Source organism: Penaeus monodon, chromosome 17 (assembly GCF_015228065.2).
Source record: "Penaeus monodon isolate SGIC_2016 chromosome 17, NSTDA_Pmon_1, whole genome shotgun sequence".
Lineage (NCBI taxonomy): Eukaryota > Metazoa > Arthropoda > Malacostraca > Decapoda > Penaeidae > Penaeus > Penaeus monodon.
Genome location: NC_051402.1, coordinates 28,802,458 through 28,817,457, shown reverse-complemented (window position 1 = coordinate 28,817,457; position 15,000 = coordinate 28,802,458). Strand labels below are relative to the sequence as shown.

The 15,000-nt window shown below is 46.0% G+C and overlaps 1 protein-coding gene across 2 annotated transcripts in view; it reads right to left on the bottom strand.

Moving 5' to 3' along the window:
• Positions 1–771: 771 nt before the first annotated feature.
• Positions 772–15,000, bottom strand: part of LOC119583644 (protein FAM167A-like) — a 22,918-nt gene continuing 8,689 nt past the window's right edge. The window contains exon 5 of one of the 2 annotated variants that reach the window (XM_037932233.1): positions 772–1,453. In XM_037932233.1, the coding sequence (XP_037788161.1) occupies positions 1,375–1,453 (79 nt within the window). In that variant the 3' untranslated portion in view covers positions 772–1,374. Of the gene's footprint in view, positions 1,454–1,724; positions 1,835–15,000 lie in introns of those variants that run through there. The other variant, XM_037932234.1, reaches the window with a different exon arrangement.

The following is a 15,000-nucleotide window of genomic DNA, read 5'->3' as shown; positions in this document are numbered from 1 at the left end:
TAATTACAGATGATAGTTTGTTTGTTTTTTTGACCGATGAAAATAGAAGAGGACTTCTTTTCAGAGATTTTAAAAAAAAATTATTTGCTGTTATTCAAAATGCCTTTTGAATTTGAATGACGATAAAATGAAATCAAGATCGATATTCAAAAAAATAGGATGGAGGTTCACAAAGTTTCTCAGAATATGAGACCATTCCCATCTTCATTGGTTAAAAACTAATGCCTGAGCTACTACCCAATGCAGGTTCAGTTTCCCATGGAACGGTCATGCTTTTCCCACATTTTTACTTTAAACAAAAAATTACACGACCGATTTTCAAAGAAGTAATTTTGAGAGATTTCCATGTCAGTCCTATATCCAATATAGGAACCATTTTCGTCGATGCACATGAATACTAAGCCGCTAGTTGCAGTACGATAGTTAGTTCCTTAACCTCTTGACTTTGACCTCAGAATACTGACGTCATCATGAGTCAGCAGTTGAATTGACTGAGAAGGGATGACTGGGCTCGAATCTCCGATTGTGAAAACAGCACTCGGCCACTGAGTTATGCCATCTCTGAGACATCCATTAGGCAAGACTAAAAGGGTGTGAATTGGAAAACCCTAGATTAAATATATATATACATATATATGTATATATACATATATATATATATATATATATATATATATATATATATATATATATATATATGTATATATATATAAAGCTTGACCAAATGATATCATCTTATTGTTATGAAGTGTCATTCAAAATTAAGGAAGATTTTAAATATTATTACATTTATTACATCAGGATGCGTGGAAAGTATAAATACTGTTAAATACCCATGCATTTAAGCCATTCTTTTGATTTTTTTTTAGTTAAACAAATTTTCCCACCAATTCTTCCTTTTTGGAAGGGAACCTCATACAAAAGCAAAGTGACAAAATAATTTTGTTGCAATACTTGTGATCTGGACATATTTTGACTGAACTAACCATAATCAGAGAGAATTCACTTCTCAAGGAATCAAAACTGTATCTTGAATATTGAGACAGTAATTATAATCACTTTTAGTCAAGAAGGTTACATGTTTTTATGTTTGGGTGTTTGAGAATTGATAGAAATATAATCTAATTCCTAAAACATCTTAAAACTGTATGCTGTATATCCTGACACAGGTGACAATGTCGTTTGACAATTGCCGTAAATTATCTGCTGTTCATATACACGTACTGGAAGTGCATATATTCACCGATGTAATACTAATATCTAGTAATATATATCTGGATATACTTCTGAAAATATCTCTTTATGTACCAGTATGACTTTTGTAACGTAGATATTAACACGTTTAAAGAGAAATTTACAGCATGAAAAAGACATTCACCGTAGAGAGAATCGACGACTTGTGATGTTCATCCTCGTTACACCTATTTCTCGAAGCACCGGTGAAAACGCCTCTCTAGGGGTTAGACAATAAAAACAATTACATTTAGTATATCACTTAAGGTCACATAATAACCGAACCAAATAGCATAATACAAACTATTAGAGAAAAATATATACATTGTGAAAGCAACTGCAGTACCCACAAAATGTCTGAAGAATTATGAGACTTCCCTATCACATCAAAAAAAGGTCAGACATCGTTATATTGGCACTTGACAACTACTCCCCTGACGCTCCACATCACGGACTGAATGTTGCTGAATGCCCTGACGCTCCACATCCGATGAATGTATTGTGCTGCATATGGAATGACACGGCGTGGTAGCTAAATGCCAGTAGCCAGAGATTTTTTTCACACTGCTTCCCATCACACCTTGGGTTGCAAGTACTTCATCTAGCAAGATAAAGCAAAGATGTTTGCAAAGATCATTCATATGGTAAAAGACAGAAAATCAGTAACTTCAACCACATTTGTAAAATTATCGCATTGACTCAAGGTGGTCTTTCACCAGGCAAATCTGCACTAGGACATCAATGAAAGAGACCAATTATAAGAAATCCAGATATGTGAAACTAAAGTCGTTAAAGGATGTAATTACCCTTACCGGTATATTTTTTATTTGTTCGCATATGATTGATACTGACTCTTTTCACTGTACACACATATATCCTTCACATTTAGGGTTCCTCAGTGCCTTCTTCGTTAACACACTTATAATCCATAAGGCAAAGTGGGTGAGTTACATGATGATTAAACAAAATTAAGAAATATATAAAAGAAGCCAAACCAAGCCGGTTGTAACCATTACGTAGTCTCTCTGCCATAATCCAACGCAGCACAGTTTTAGGACTTGCTGGATGAGCCATGAAAACACACTAGACTTAACATCAAACTACTAGATTTTCTTATAATGATCTTTTGGAATTTTCTACATACTTAAAGTAACATGTTTTGAGGCTGTAATGATATATACAGTTATTAATTGCTCAAATTGTAGTTTATGGTTTAGTTCTAAGACAGAAAAATATTACACAACTATTTACGTTTCTAGTCAGCTACTATCAGGATGGCATAACTACTTGCTTCCGATTTTGGGGGGAATAATGATTAACAAATACATTTGACTAATTAACATAAAAGGAAGTTTATCCTATCAGCTTCATAGAAACTTGCATAATATGTCCTTAATCCCACTAAAATTCTCCAGAAACCGTTACACCGGATAATACCAAGCTGGATTAACTAAACCTGCCAGATATGGTAGGAAATAAATCAGTGAAATGAGCATCAGGAGCATTTGCCAAGCACCTGAATATCTGGAAGCTATATCTATTAAGGTCCTTAATCACATTCCAATAATGAATACAGAATGGCTCTATTATCTGTAGAAATTTTTGATAAGGTAGAAGAATCGTAACATTACACAATATTTATGAAGAATATGTTTGATAAGTATTATGCGACACACAAGAACACAAAAATTATGTAAGTGTGAATAAAAGATTGATACAGAAATTGATGAGTGATTGATGCGTGCATTTTGAAATGAAATAGTGATCTGTAGGACAGCGATGGTGCGCTTTGTTACATAGGCCTATCCAATAAAATACACTACAGTGTGACTGTATTTTATTGTTATGCTCTAGAACATTATTTTATATAGTATCACGATTCTTCTTATCAAAGATTTCTACATTGCGTACAAAGAGTCAACCTACGCCTAAATTATCACAGCATAAGAGAATAAAACTATTTTGGCTGTGTGCATTTCACAATAATCAAAACAACTAGAAAAAAGTCAAATTTGAATCACAGTCTCCTCCAAATATATTTAACTTGCAATTTACTTTACGCGAAAATGGCATTATCGTTTACTCTATGCCCGACGTTTTGGTGGGAAAAGGTCTAAGATGTTGCTTTCTTCTACAGTTTTACTGACAGCGTATATCATTGCAACCCCGTAAAATTACGGGGTCACAACGATAGTTGCCAGTTTCTGTGCAACATGCGAAGAGCACAACCAGATACTGAATAAAAAACCGCATTATTTTACAGCTGATAACCAACCTTCCCGCTTTCATACTTCATCTCACAAAAATATTAATAAAAATATAAATTCGTATTGCATATATAATACTTTGTAGCAAGTAATTTTATTAATAATGTGATCTAACACAGATCATAGCACTACAGTCCTGACTGTCCAATAACACATGACGGTACGATTTATATAGGCCTGAGGAGCGGTATCCACGAACTTTCTCAGACAACTCAGTCTTCAAATGTCCGATCCAGAAAAAAACGTCTTATATTTTGACTGAGACGTTTTCTGAGCGTATTCTCAACCAGGATGTCTCAGACAGGCGTTTGTCCACACAAAAAAACATAAAAATGATAAATCAAAAAAAAATACTTTTAATTAACTCAAATTGGTGTATATAGGTAAACCTCTTTTATGCTAATACACCAAAACAGGGACAACTTTTAATATTTTACTTACATAAAAAAATTTTTTTTTTGCAGGGCTTTTGGCTACCTTTTATTCGTTTGTTGACATCGTTCTTTTTCATCATTCTAATTTACTACTATAAAATTTTTACTAATTAGGCATAAAAAAAAATCTAGAAGTCAAAGCGAATATTATATTTTTTGAAAATACCGGGCTTGTTTCTCTTTAAAAAAACTAAAAAATTGTACGAGAAAAACTATTAACACCTTGGTATAAAAATTTTATAGAAGTTATGGTATTTTTAGAATGAAAAAAAAAAACCTTTTTGTTCATTTCTTGTAACAATTTTTTTTACTGCAGCATGGGCTTTCATAAATATAAAAAAACCCTGTTTTTACCTCGATGTATCATGTTGTGTGTGTGTGTGTTGGGGTGTGTGTTGTGTTTGTTTTGTGGGTGGGTGGTTTTTTGGGTGTGTGTGGTTTTTTGTTTGTGTGGGTGTGGGGTGGTTGTGTGTTTGTGTGTTTTGTGTTTGTTGTGTGTGGTGTGTGTGTGTGTGTTGTTGGTGGGTGGTGTGTGTTTTGGTGTGGGGGTGTTTTGGGGGGGTTGTGGGGTTGTGTTGTGTGTGGTGTGTTTAAAAAAAATAAATTATTTACACACAATATTTAAATTTCAGAGTAGCAATGATACTGCAAATTTTTAAAACTACTCTGAAACTTTCCCTCATTTTCAGTGTGGGGATTATTATGAATTAAGGAATAAATTTTATGAAAATTTTGAAAAAAATATATTTTCTGGTGGGTTTCTTGCCCCCAAAAATTATTTCTGAAACATGAGTTTAAAAAGGAATGAACCAAACCCTTTTGCTTTTCTTTTAAATGTATTTTCTTAAAGAAAAAAAAAACTCACAAAATTAAAAAGTTAGTTCTATTCTTTTGGCTCACTTTGTAAAATAAAGAAATTTAACTAAAAATTATAAAAAACGAGCGTTCAAATGGCTTTCATCTTTTTAAAATAATTTTGTTTTAAGTTTCTAAAATAATTTGAAGTGGGGTTGAGAGCTGTACTTATATGTTATGTCAGTCTTTATTGTTTATCTTGAAATCTGTAAAAAACTATTAGTCAAAATTTACCCCAAAACCACACACCAAAACAAACACCAACACACACACCCCCCAAAAACACACACACAAACACACCTCACACACTCACACCCCCAAAACACACACACCACCCAAAAACCAACAACCACACACACACACCACCCCCCCACACACCAAAAACCCCATACTTTGACCTGAGGGCCCGTAAAAAGGGGACTGCAAGTGGCCTCCGGGGCACCAAGGCCGGCTGTTGGGCCTCACTGTTTTTCTGCTCCTGAATTTTTTAGATTTCAATTGGGCTGTACAGGCTGTGGTTTTTCAGTAAATTTATAGTGCGGTGTACTTTCAAAGAATTAAATTTTACTTGCGATACATCGGCCCCCCCCTATCCCTCGCCCCCTTCCTCTTTCTCTTTTTGTGTTCGTGATTTAAAGTATTTGCTTTTTTGGGTACAACTGAAAAAACTATTCCTCTTAAAAACTTGGGGGTTCCCCAAAAACAGTGAATGTACAATATTAAAAAATTTTGACATTTTCATCCCCAGGGCGCAAAGGGGGGGCCGTCCACTCAACGGCCTTCCCCATACCCCGGGCTAGGAAAAAACAAAAGAACCCAAATCAGCAAAAAACCCTCCCGATTTTTTGAATTTCCCGACTCTGGTCGTTTCCCAAAGTCCCTCCGTCTAATGTCACTCCCTAAACCCCAAAATAACCTTCACTTCATCACTTCTGAACATGGAATTGTACCCACCCACAGAGGCGGGGGCAAATCCGGCTATACCATACATTACCTTTAACAGCTTGTTCCTCCCTTTCCCTACAAACAAACGTGGGGAGGGGTCATCCTTTGTCCCAAAATGCCCTCGCCCACCCCTTGGCCCTGGAATTCCCGGGTTACCGGGGAAATGTTTGGGTGCGGGGCACCCTCCTCATCACCCCGCCTCGCCCCGTCCCCATCGCGGTGATTTCCATCCCCCAAGAGCCCCCCCAAACAACTGCTACTCCCACCTGACCCCACCACTGACCTTTGCCGTGCGTACCCTCATCAAGATGATAATATTTTGGTGATTTTAATGAAAAAAGACACCTTTGCCCTGCAAAATAGCTCCATCTTCAAAGTTAAACTTTCCCCTTATGAAAAAAAGAACCCGGGTTTGATCCTTATGTTTTCATGATGGTACCAGCCCCTTCTACCGTATTCTCCGCCCCCGCAGCAACACGATCAGTGTTATGGTTCCTTCCCCCCCGTTCTCAGCCAAAGCAAACCAAACCAGGAAAAACAGGCCCTCCCCATCCTCAATCATACAGTTTGGGGATGGATTACCCCAAAACCGTGGGGCTGATTCTTACCCTGTTTTATGTGGGGGGACAATGGCACTGCTTCTCTCGACCGTCACTACGGCTTTTTACCACTTCTTTCCAAAAATCACCATACCACCCATACCTCCTTTGGGTCACGGGCCGCCAAAAGCCTCATTCAAAAAGAGAAATCAAAGGGCTTCCACTCGCACACATCACCGCCCACAAAAAAACTCCCCACACAGTCATCAGGGAAAAAAAAACAGCCAAGAAAACCTTCTACCACAAAATACAAAAACCCCGCACCCACCTATGGTACGGAAAGTCGGGAGCTGTCGGGCCTTCAAATCGGCCGTCAATTTTCGCACCGCAACCTTACCCCCCGGAAGCAGCAGGTCTCAATGCCATTTTTGCCTCAATTTTCACAGCTACCCCCCCCGGACACCTCCCGCCTCCCCGCCTACCGCCGGGCCCGCTCATTGCTCCCCCTCATTTAGTCCCGGTGCTTTAAAGCTGGAAAAAAAACCCCTCAAGAGAGCCACCACTCCCCTTGACCTCCAATGCGCCTCATCAAATTTTGCAAGGGGAAATTTCCACTCCTCTTTTCTTCCATTAAAAAACGCCTCATTCCATCTAAATGCCCCCCAGGAAAACCGCTTTGTCCCCCGCCATCGGGGGGAAAACCCCAACCCCGCCTCATTCGGCAACTACGACCATCGCCATTACTCCGGGGCCCACCTGTTGTGTGAAACTTTTTTCGCCGACTGGGCACCCGGACCTCGCCCCGCGTTGACACTCGGGAGTTCGGCAAAATGCGCCCTCTTCCCCCACACACTGCCTCGTCAGTTCCTCGACTTTGTCCAGCCCCCCACAGCCAAATCCTCCGTCACCACATCTTTAAGATTTAAGAAGGGTTTCGCTGGGGGACCACACTACGGGCATCTAAAAAACGCACTTCCAGGGCCAGGGGTCCTCATCCCCGGGGTGGGAGACTTTTTTCTCCAACGGGACGGGCCTCGTGTCAGGTCAGTCCCAGCCTTTTGCCCCTCCGGCGGGGTCCCCCAGGAACTAAATGGCCCCCATGCTTCCAGTCTGATTAACGACCCCTTGATACCAGTATCGTTGGAAATACGGGGGGAACTCGACCCCTCGCCGCCCCCCCATGATATTTTTTCCCCCTGACCACTCCGCCATCCGCGCCCCTCGACAACCTCCTCTCCTGGACCCCGCAAATCACGTCCCTTTAATTTTCCCGAAGCATTGTGGCAGTTTCGACTTCTCCAAACCAAAACCCCCCCCCCTCGCCCATCCTCCGCGGACAACCTCCCTCGACGTATCCGTTCCAAAACGCCGGCGTCCGTCAGGACAAAAGAAAAAACACACAAGGGCCAATCAGAAGAAGGATAGATGAACAGGCTCCTCCCCTCTCTCCCTGCGGTGAATCGGTCCTTAATTGGACGATTAGGTGAGATGGGGATGATCGGTTCCGGCAAGGGGTGGCGCGGGACGGGGGCGCAGCGGTGTGCCGAGCCGAGCAACGCCAAGAGAGTTACCCATGATGCCATGGATTCCTCGATCGTATTAGTGGCTTTTGCTATGGGATATTAAAGAGATTGTCCCCCCCCCCCGCGACCGGTCCCATGAATCTCCGGCCTCGGCTCTTCCGCGTATACCGGACGGTGGACGCGCCCTTTCCCCATTGTTGATGCCACGAGCTATGTGCTTTGCATGTCCTTCGTGCCCTACTAGCTACTCTTTCCCTATGCGAAATTGTCGGCATTAGGATGGACTCTGCGTGCACACTTCTGGTGAACGGACCCCATCTTCGGGCTCGCGTGCTCGGGACGTGGGCAGACCTTACCTCCCGCAGGCGGCGGGTTGTGTCTGGGGGGCCTTAGAAAGGCCTGCCTTACGGTGTGCATAGAGTTTGCCATCTTTTGATTAGGGATTGGGGTCTGGCAGACCATCTGATTGACTGCCCTCTCTTTTTCTTTCGAACTAGGGCGATAGGCAGGTATGATAGACGCCCCCCTTGTCAGGCCTTCAGCAGGGTTCTGTCTAATAGCAGCTGCTAGACAGAAAATCAAGTTCCGTGTGATAGGAAGTACCTGGATAATTAAAAGTTAAGTCTATTCTCCTCTCACTGTGGATGAAATAGCTGTGGTTGACTATTTCAGAGGGATGAAATGAACTTACTGGAACAAGTACAGGTCCCCTCTACTCTCAATGAGGTGTGAAACTTTAGGTGTTTCAGAGAGAAGAGGGAATTCACCCCCGTTTTTTAAACTCACCCTGCAAAAGAAAGCCCTGCCTGGAAAAAAAGTCAGCTCCTCTCCCTCACTTGATGAAAACAGTCGTGGTTGGCTGTTTCCAGAGGGACGAAGGAGCTTACTGGAACAGGTACAGAACCCACCCTTCTCTCACTGAGAGGTTTTTTGAAACATCCTTTGGATGTTCCAGGAGAAGAGGGATCCACCTCAAAAAACCGTCAACCTGCCATAGGAACCTCCTGGAAAAATGTTAATTTCTACTCCCTCACTGTGGGTGAAAACAGGCTGTGGCCGGCTGTTTCCAGAGGGATGAAGGAACTGACAGGTGGCAGAGGACCCCCTCTTTTCTCAAATGAGGCGAAAAACAACCTTGGCGCGCGTACGCGTCTTCAGAGGAAAAAGAGGGATTTCACTTTTCGAAAAAGGGATACAGGTACCCTCCGAGGAGCGGAGAGGAAAACTGCCTGGAAAAAGTGAAAGAGCCCACTTCCTCACTGAGGGAGGAGCAGAAAGTGTTCCCATCAATGATTGTCCTGTAGTCCGGAAAGGGCATCCCCTCGGGATACTCCCAGAGGTTGACACCTACCACCGTCAGTTTTGCCAGTGCGTTGGCACCCTTGTGAGCTGGGGAGGACGGGAGTCCTGGATGGTTGAGGCTGCCGTGCACGAGAGACGCCTGCGGCCAGTAGCACACGCCTCTTGGGTTCCGCTTCTATTCTGGAAGGACAGGCGGCCTGATCAGGCCCGGTTCAGGCCAATCGGCATGGTCTACCTCGGTGATTGAGGCTAGGGTCAAGCAGTCATGCTGCCGTTGGTTACACACACCGTCCACGTGTGTACCAGTGCAATAGGCTAATTGGCCTGAGTATATTCAATACATAACCCCTGTTGCTGTTAGACATTGGTTATAGCCACTCAGCTTCCCTTGTTGGACTCGTGGTGGGTTGGGGGAGTCGAGTGGATGAAGCCATGCCAAGTACATGGAAAAATCTAAACAAAAAAGTGTCCCCCACAGACACAGACAGGGACCTTACTTTGTCTGGACGACTCCGTGCAAGGGCCCAGACCACGGCAGCCACCCTGAAGCCTTACGTGCCTCCGGGGGCAAAAGAAAACCCGAGCACAGGATGACATTGTCATGCCTGCTGCCAGAGATGGCGGAAAAGACAAATAAACTCATGTACAAACATGTTGTCCACAGATTGTCCAACGATGGACTCTCGTGCTGGCCCCTCCAGGCCAGCACCCAGACCAGGAAGGTCCTCTGAAGCCCCCCTCAGACGACCCCATGACTGAATCAGGTGAGCACCAGCCTGAAAACAGCCGAAACAGCTTGTGGCCTCCACGAGCAAGCCCCAAAGCCGAAAGGGCGGAGCCCGGAAACGGCCGACTGGCCGGAGTCCGACTCTGATGGCGAGTCTGGACCCCAAAGGCGTTCCCGCAATAAAGGTCAACGTTAAACCCGAGGGCTTCACAAGCCTCCAAATGTAAGGGCATTGGAGAGCCAGCGCAAAATCCGGACTGTCGATCGGGTTGCATGCGAGATCAGGGCATGATCATCGTGCCAAAGATCAAGCACCCTTGTTTCCTTGCAGGACGGAAAAGGAGTTAAAAGATGGGAGGAAAGTGACCCTCTCGCCACTGAACCACGAGGAGAAAGAGAGTCAAGATGGTGCTACTTGATTCTCAGTCGATCAACGATGTGGAGGTGATAACATCACACCCACCAGGTCGTGGAGGCTTCCCAATTGTCGAAGGGGAAGACTCCAACCAGGCAACGAAGTCCCTGGGACATGAAAGGTACCCCAAGCTCCACCCTTGATTCCTGGGAGTAAATGGGGGGCGGTACCTACACCTACGCACTTATGTGCCCTGAACCACTTCCGGTCGTTTCAAGTGCCAGAAGTACGGACACCACCCAGGCTAAAACTGTACAGCCAAGCCAAAATGTGGTCGTCTGTAGCAAGGCACACAATACTCCCGACGGGTGTGACATCAAGCACATAAAGAAGAAAAGCAAGGACACAACAGCCAAATGTCTAATTGTGCCAAGAGGCAATCACGCATGGAGCCTGGCATTGATCTGTCCGGAAAGAGGCGGCCCTCAAACGGCAACCCAAGAGGTTGCTAAGAAAGCGACCAGAACTTGGTTCCTGCCCCCCAAGGCACCTACGTCTGGGGGAGGAAACAAAAATTCCGAAAAGGTCTTCCCGACCTCCTAAGAGGAAGGAAGCTGCCCCCCAGCCGAAACCGGAGATCTCCGAACAATGGAGGTTCCCCCAAGTAAGAAAGTGCAGAGGAAACCACAGGAAGAACGGTTCCAACAGCACCACACGGTCGCCCCAGACCCAGAAGACATGTTCTTCGACTGAGCGTTTTTTTTTTTTTTTTTTGGGACATGGCCCGATTCTGATCACTGCTTGTGGTCACAAGCATGGCAGTATCCTTGTCCAGGACCGAGGAAGAGGCGATAAGGCATGTCAATGGTTGCCATGACGACACTGAAAAACAGACCGTGACAAAGCATAAAGGGAAGGGAAGATGGAGAAGGCCAAATCAGCCCAATCACTCCCTCAGCCCAGGTCGAGACTCCCCTCCCCGCTCCAAAGCCAGGGCTTATGCCGTCACCAGGCGAGCCTAGCCAGGCTAGCCCTCACAGGCAGAGCCCTCTAACCAGGCTGATTCAGTCGCCACAAGCCGAATCAGAAGAAGCTGAGCCTGGCCCAGCCAAGGCAGCCACGAATGCACAGAAAACAGCCTCGGCCCGTGTGAGGGAAAAAGCCAAAGACTGAAAAAGTCAGAGCTACCAAAGGCTTCTCCCACCCCCCAGTGGATCCAGGGATTAGCCTGACAGCACCGAAAGAGAGTCCTCAAGCAGTAGGATCTCACAATGGAGTTGTCAGACTCCGACCGTCAACCCCTGAATGTGGACAACGTCTCCTGAGTGTAACTATCAATTAGTAACATCTATGATGCAATCTAAGTATAATTCTTGCAGTGGAACATACTGTGGCTTATTCCTCAAAGGAGTGCCATCCTCCACGCAAATATACTGCACGAGCAAGGAGCATTGACATCGTATGCTACAGGAGACATATCAGCGAGCTGTATCGCTTCCTCAGGTATCACGGTCTACGCGCTGCCACGTTCCGATGGCCAAAAGAAGGCCTGATGGCCCTGGTGATCGGCAACAATTCCCTGCTCCGCAATAGCCGATTTGCACCGCACGTGGAGAAGATGTTGAATCTCTTTGCCGTTCGAGAAGATTCCAAAACTGGGCCGGGGGGACCCCTGAAATTGTACAAACTGTGTACAGCAGGCCACCGCTGTAGTTTGCTTAGACATCAGCCAGGTATGTGCTATGCAGCACACGATCCGCCGATGTGATCATAGGGGGAGGACTTCAATGCACACCACCCCCATCCGGCTCCCTGCAGCGGCACCGGATCGCGGCTGGCCGTCACATAAAGCAACGTGCTCGAGACAGTCCCCCGAGATCGCTCTCCCTCAACAGCCAGAGCCAACGCATGTGAGAGGCGGGGTCTAGACCTCACCTGGCCACTGCGACTCTGCTGGACCTACCAGAGGAGAGGATGGCTGGCAGTCGTCGGTTTATGAGACCGTCACTAGTGACCATTATGGCACTATAACAACCCTCATGGATAGTGGCCACAGCCGAAATACCACGACGAATCCAAGATGGAAAACAGACAAGGCCAACTGGCAGGCGTTCCAGAGCGCCTATGGCCCGCTGTCTGAGAAGCAATGAAACCAACACACAGAGCGAACAATGTGGAAAGTGCTACAAGCCAGACTTGTAAATGCCATGATGAGGCCAGCCTCATCTGACCATACCCAAAAACTCGGCCTGGGTCCAGGAGTCACAAAGGACGCCTTGGTACTCCAATGACGAGATTAGGGCGTTCAACCACAGGAGTAAACATGTGCGAAAAACATTTCCGAAGGCAAAGAACCCCCGAAACCTAGCCTACCTAAGGGAGGCGTAAGGATGCCAAGGAAAACTGCCAGCGATTGGTGAGGCAGGGCAAAGTGGGGCTGAGAATGGTTTGTGCTTTGTGAGTCTTTCCGATCACCGTCAATACCCTCTCAGACGCTATGGCAACGGGTCATGTCAAGCGAGACACCAGCCGCTCCAGCCCCGAGATGCACGCACCACGACCCCCAGGCAGAGGGCCAACAGATGGCGCAAGAGTTTCTCTGCTTAGAGAACGAGCAGCGACAGTCTGCCAGCCGAAACCTGAGGGGCAAGACAAGAACGGCTACAAACCAGTACAGACTTGCTCACATCAGAAGAAAGGGCAGCCAACCGGATAACTCAGAACGTTATCTTTTCGGTGAGGGAACTAAGAGATGCACACAAAAGCCAGTTGCAAACTCAGCCCCGTGGCTGATGACGGGGATCTCGTACCCAATCATCCTCACGCCTGGGGACTGGTAGCGTGAGCTTGGGCATTCCTGCAACCTCCAATCAAAACAGGTCCTGGGAAACTTCCACTCTACCCCAGAGTCTGGAAGAGGGCTACCATAGTCCTCCCATCCCTAAAACCAAAGGAGCCGGGGAAGTACCGCCCATCTCTCTCCTCAGCTGTCTGGCCAGACTGACGATGAGGATGGTAAGTCTGAACCGGCTCCAATGGAAAATGGGAGCCCCACACGAAACACCTCCACGGGTTCACCAGGGGCATTGAGCACAGCGCACAGCATAGCCACGCTCTTGAGCACAATAAACACGGGCGCATCTGTAGGCAGTATTCCATTGACCTGGAGAGGCTTTCGAATTGGCAAGTCCTCTTTGGCCATTCAGGAAGAGCCTCTGATCCAAAAAGGAATCAGAGGTAAGCTCCTTGCTTGGATAGGTGAAATACTTTACGAATAGAACAGCCAGAGTTCAAATTCCAAGGTCACCTATCACAGCACATGGCCACTACGAAAATGGAACGCCCACAGGGTGGGGTTCTCAGTCCAGCCCTTTTAACACACTTAATGTTCCTGTATCCTCAACATAAACCCCCAGTGGGGTGCAAGATACATCTCCTATGCAGGTACGATCTTGCTATCATCTCCACGGGAGCACATTGCCTTAAACAAAGCCCAGCGTTTCGTCTGGACTTGGTACCGAGGAACGCCATCAGTGTGTTTGCAGGGGACAGGACTAAAATCTCTGCAGCCAAATCCAAAGCCATGGCTTGAGACAGAAGAGTCAGGGCAAATGTCTGAAAAAAAAAAAAATCCAGGGAATGGACTTGGAACCGTGGGTTAGCAATACCTGTACCTTTGGGTAAGGATAGACGGCCCTCTCCTTCCGCAGGAAGGTCCCAGTACCTGCTTGGACTTTCAGGAACAAAGGCAAAGACTTGTACTGTCATGAGAGTAATGAGTGGAGACGCATATGGGCCAGAACAGGAGTACTAAGATCATTCTACGTACATGCTGTAGGCCCATTGTAGACTATGCCTCCCTCGCTTCTGCATTGGCATCCAGAGAAAATATAAAGACCGATTGGAGGGACAGTCCAAAACGAAAGCCGCCAGGGTCATTCTGGGTGCACCCCAAGGTGGGCGAAGGTCCTCAACCTCTGAGTGGAGACCAAACCTTCTCCCCTTGGCCTCACGATTGATCTACGGCAGCACAATTCTTATCATAAGTCAATCCAGGCTCCAGGAACACAAGCCTAAGACACCAAAAATAGTCAGACGCCTAGAAACAAGATAACGAGCTGTTTGACAAACAACTCCATGGCTGTTCTCACACACCAGGGTGCATAATACGCCATCAGCTCAAAGAAACCACTAATGGCCAAGGGCATGGACTCCCCACACCCTGACTTTGTCGGAAGCTAACGCCTTCGTGGCACAAACCTCGATAGAGTTCTCGTCATGAGACTGGCAAGCAAAAAGAGCTGAATATTGTACGCCCCTAAGGCCTCTAAAGGCAGAAAAACCAAGAGGGTCATTGCAACCATCAACCCTCCGGGGAGGCCTAACATGTTACACAGACGGATCGGTTCGATCCCTTGACCCACACTGCAGGCGCCGGCTTTGCAGCAAGGGATGCCACAATATCCATGAGGGTACAGACAACGCCTCCTCGCGACAGGCAGAGGTTAGTTGCTATCATGGGAAGCACTTGAGACACGCGTCCAGGAGAAAGGAAAGTGGTCTACACACACACAGAATCCAAAGGAGCCGTCGGAACTGTCTTCAGCAGGACCCCCCCCCCCCCCCCCCCCTGCTCACCCACTGACAACATTACTCCCTGACAACATCGGCAACAATAACACAAAGGATGCTTGCACTCCAGGTGGGTAGAAGAATTATCATAAAAACTGGGTTCCAAGCCCATATAGGGATCAGAGGCAATGAGCTGCTGAAAGATTAGCCGAAATCGGGCCGGGGTATGCCCCCAAATCCCATGATAA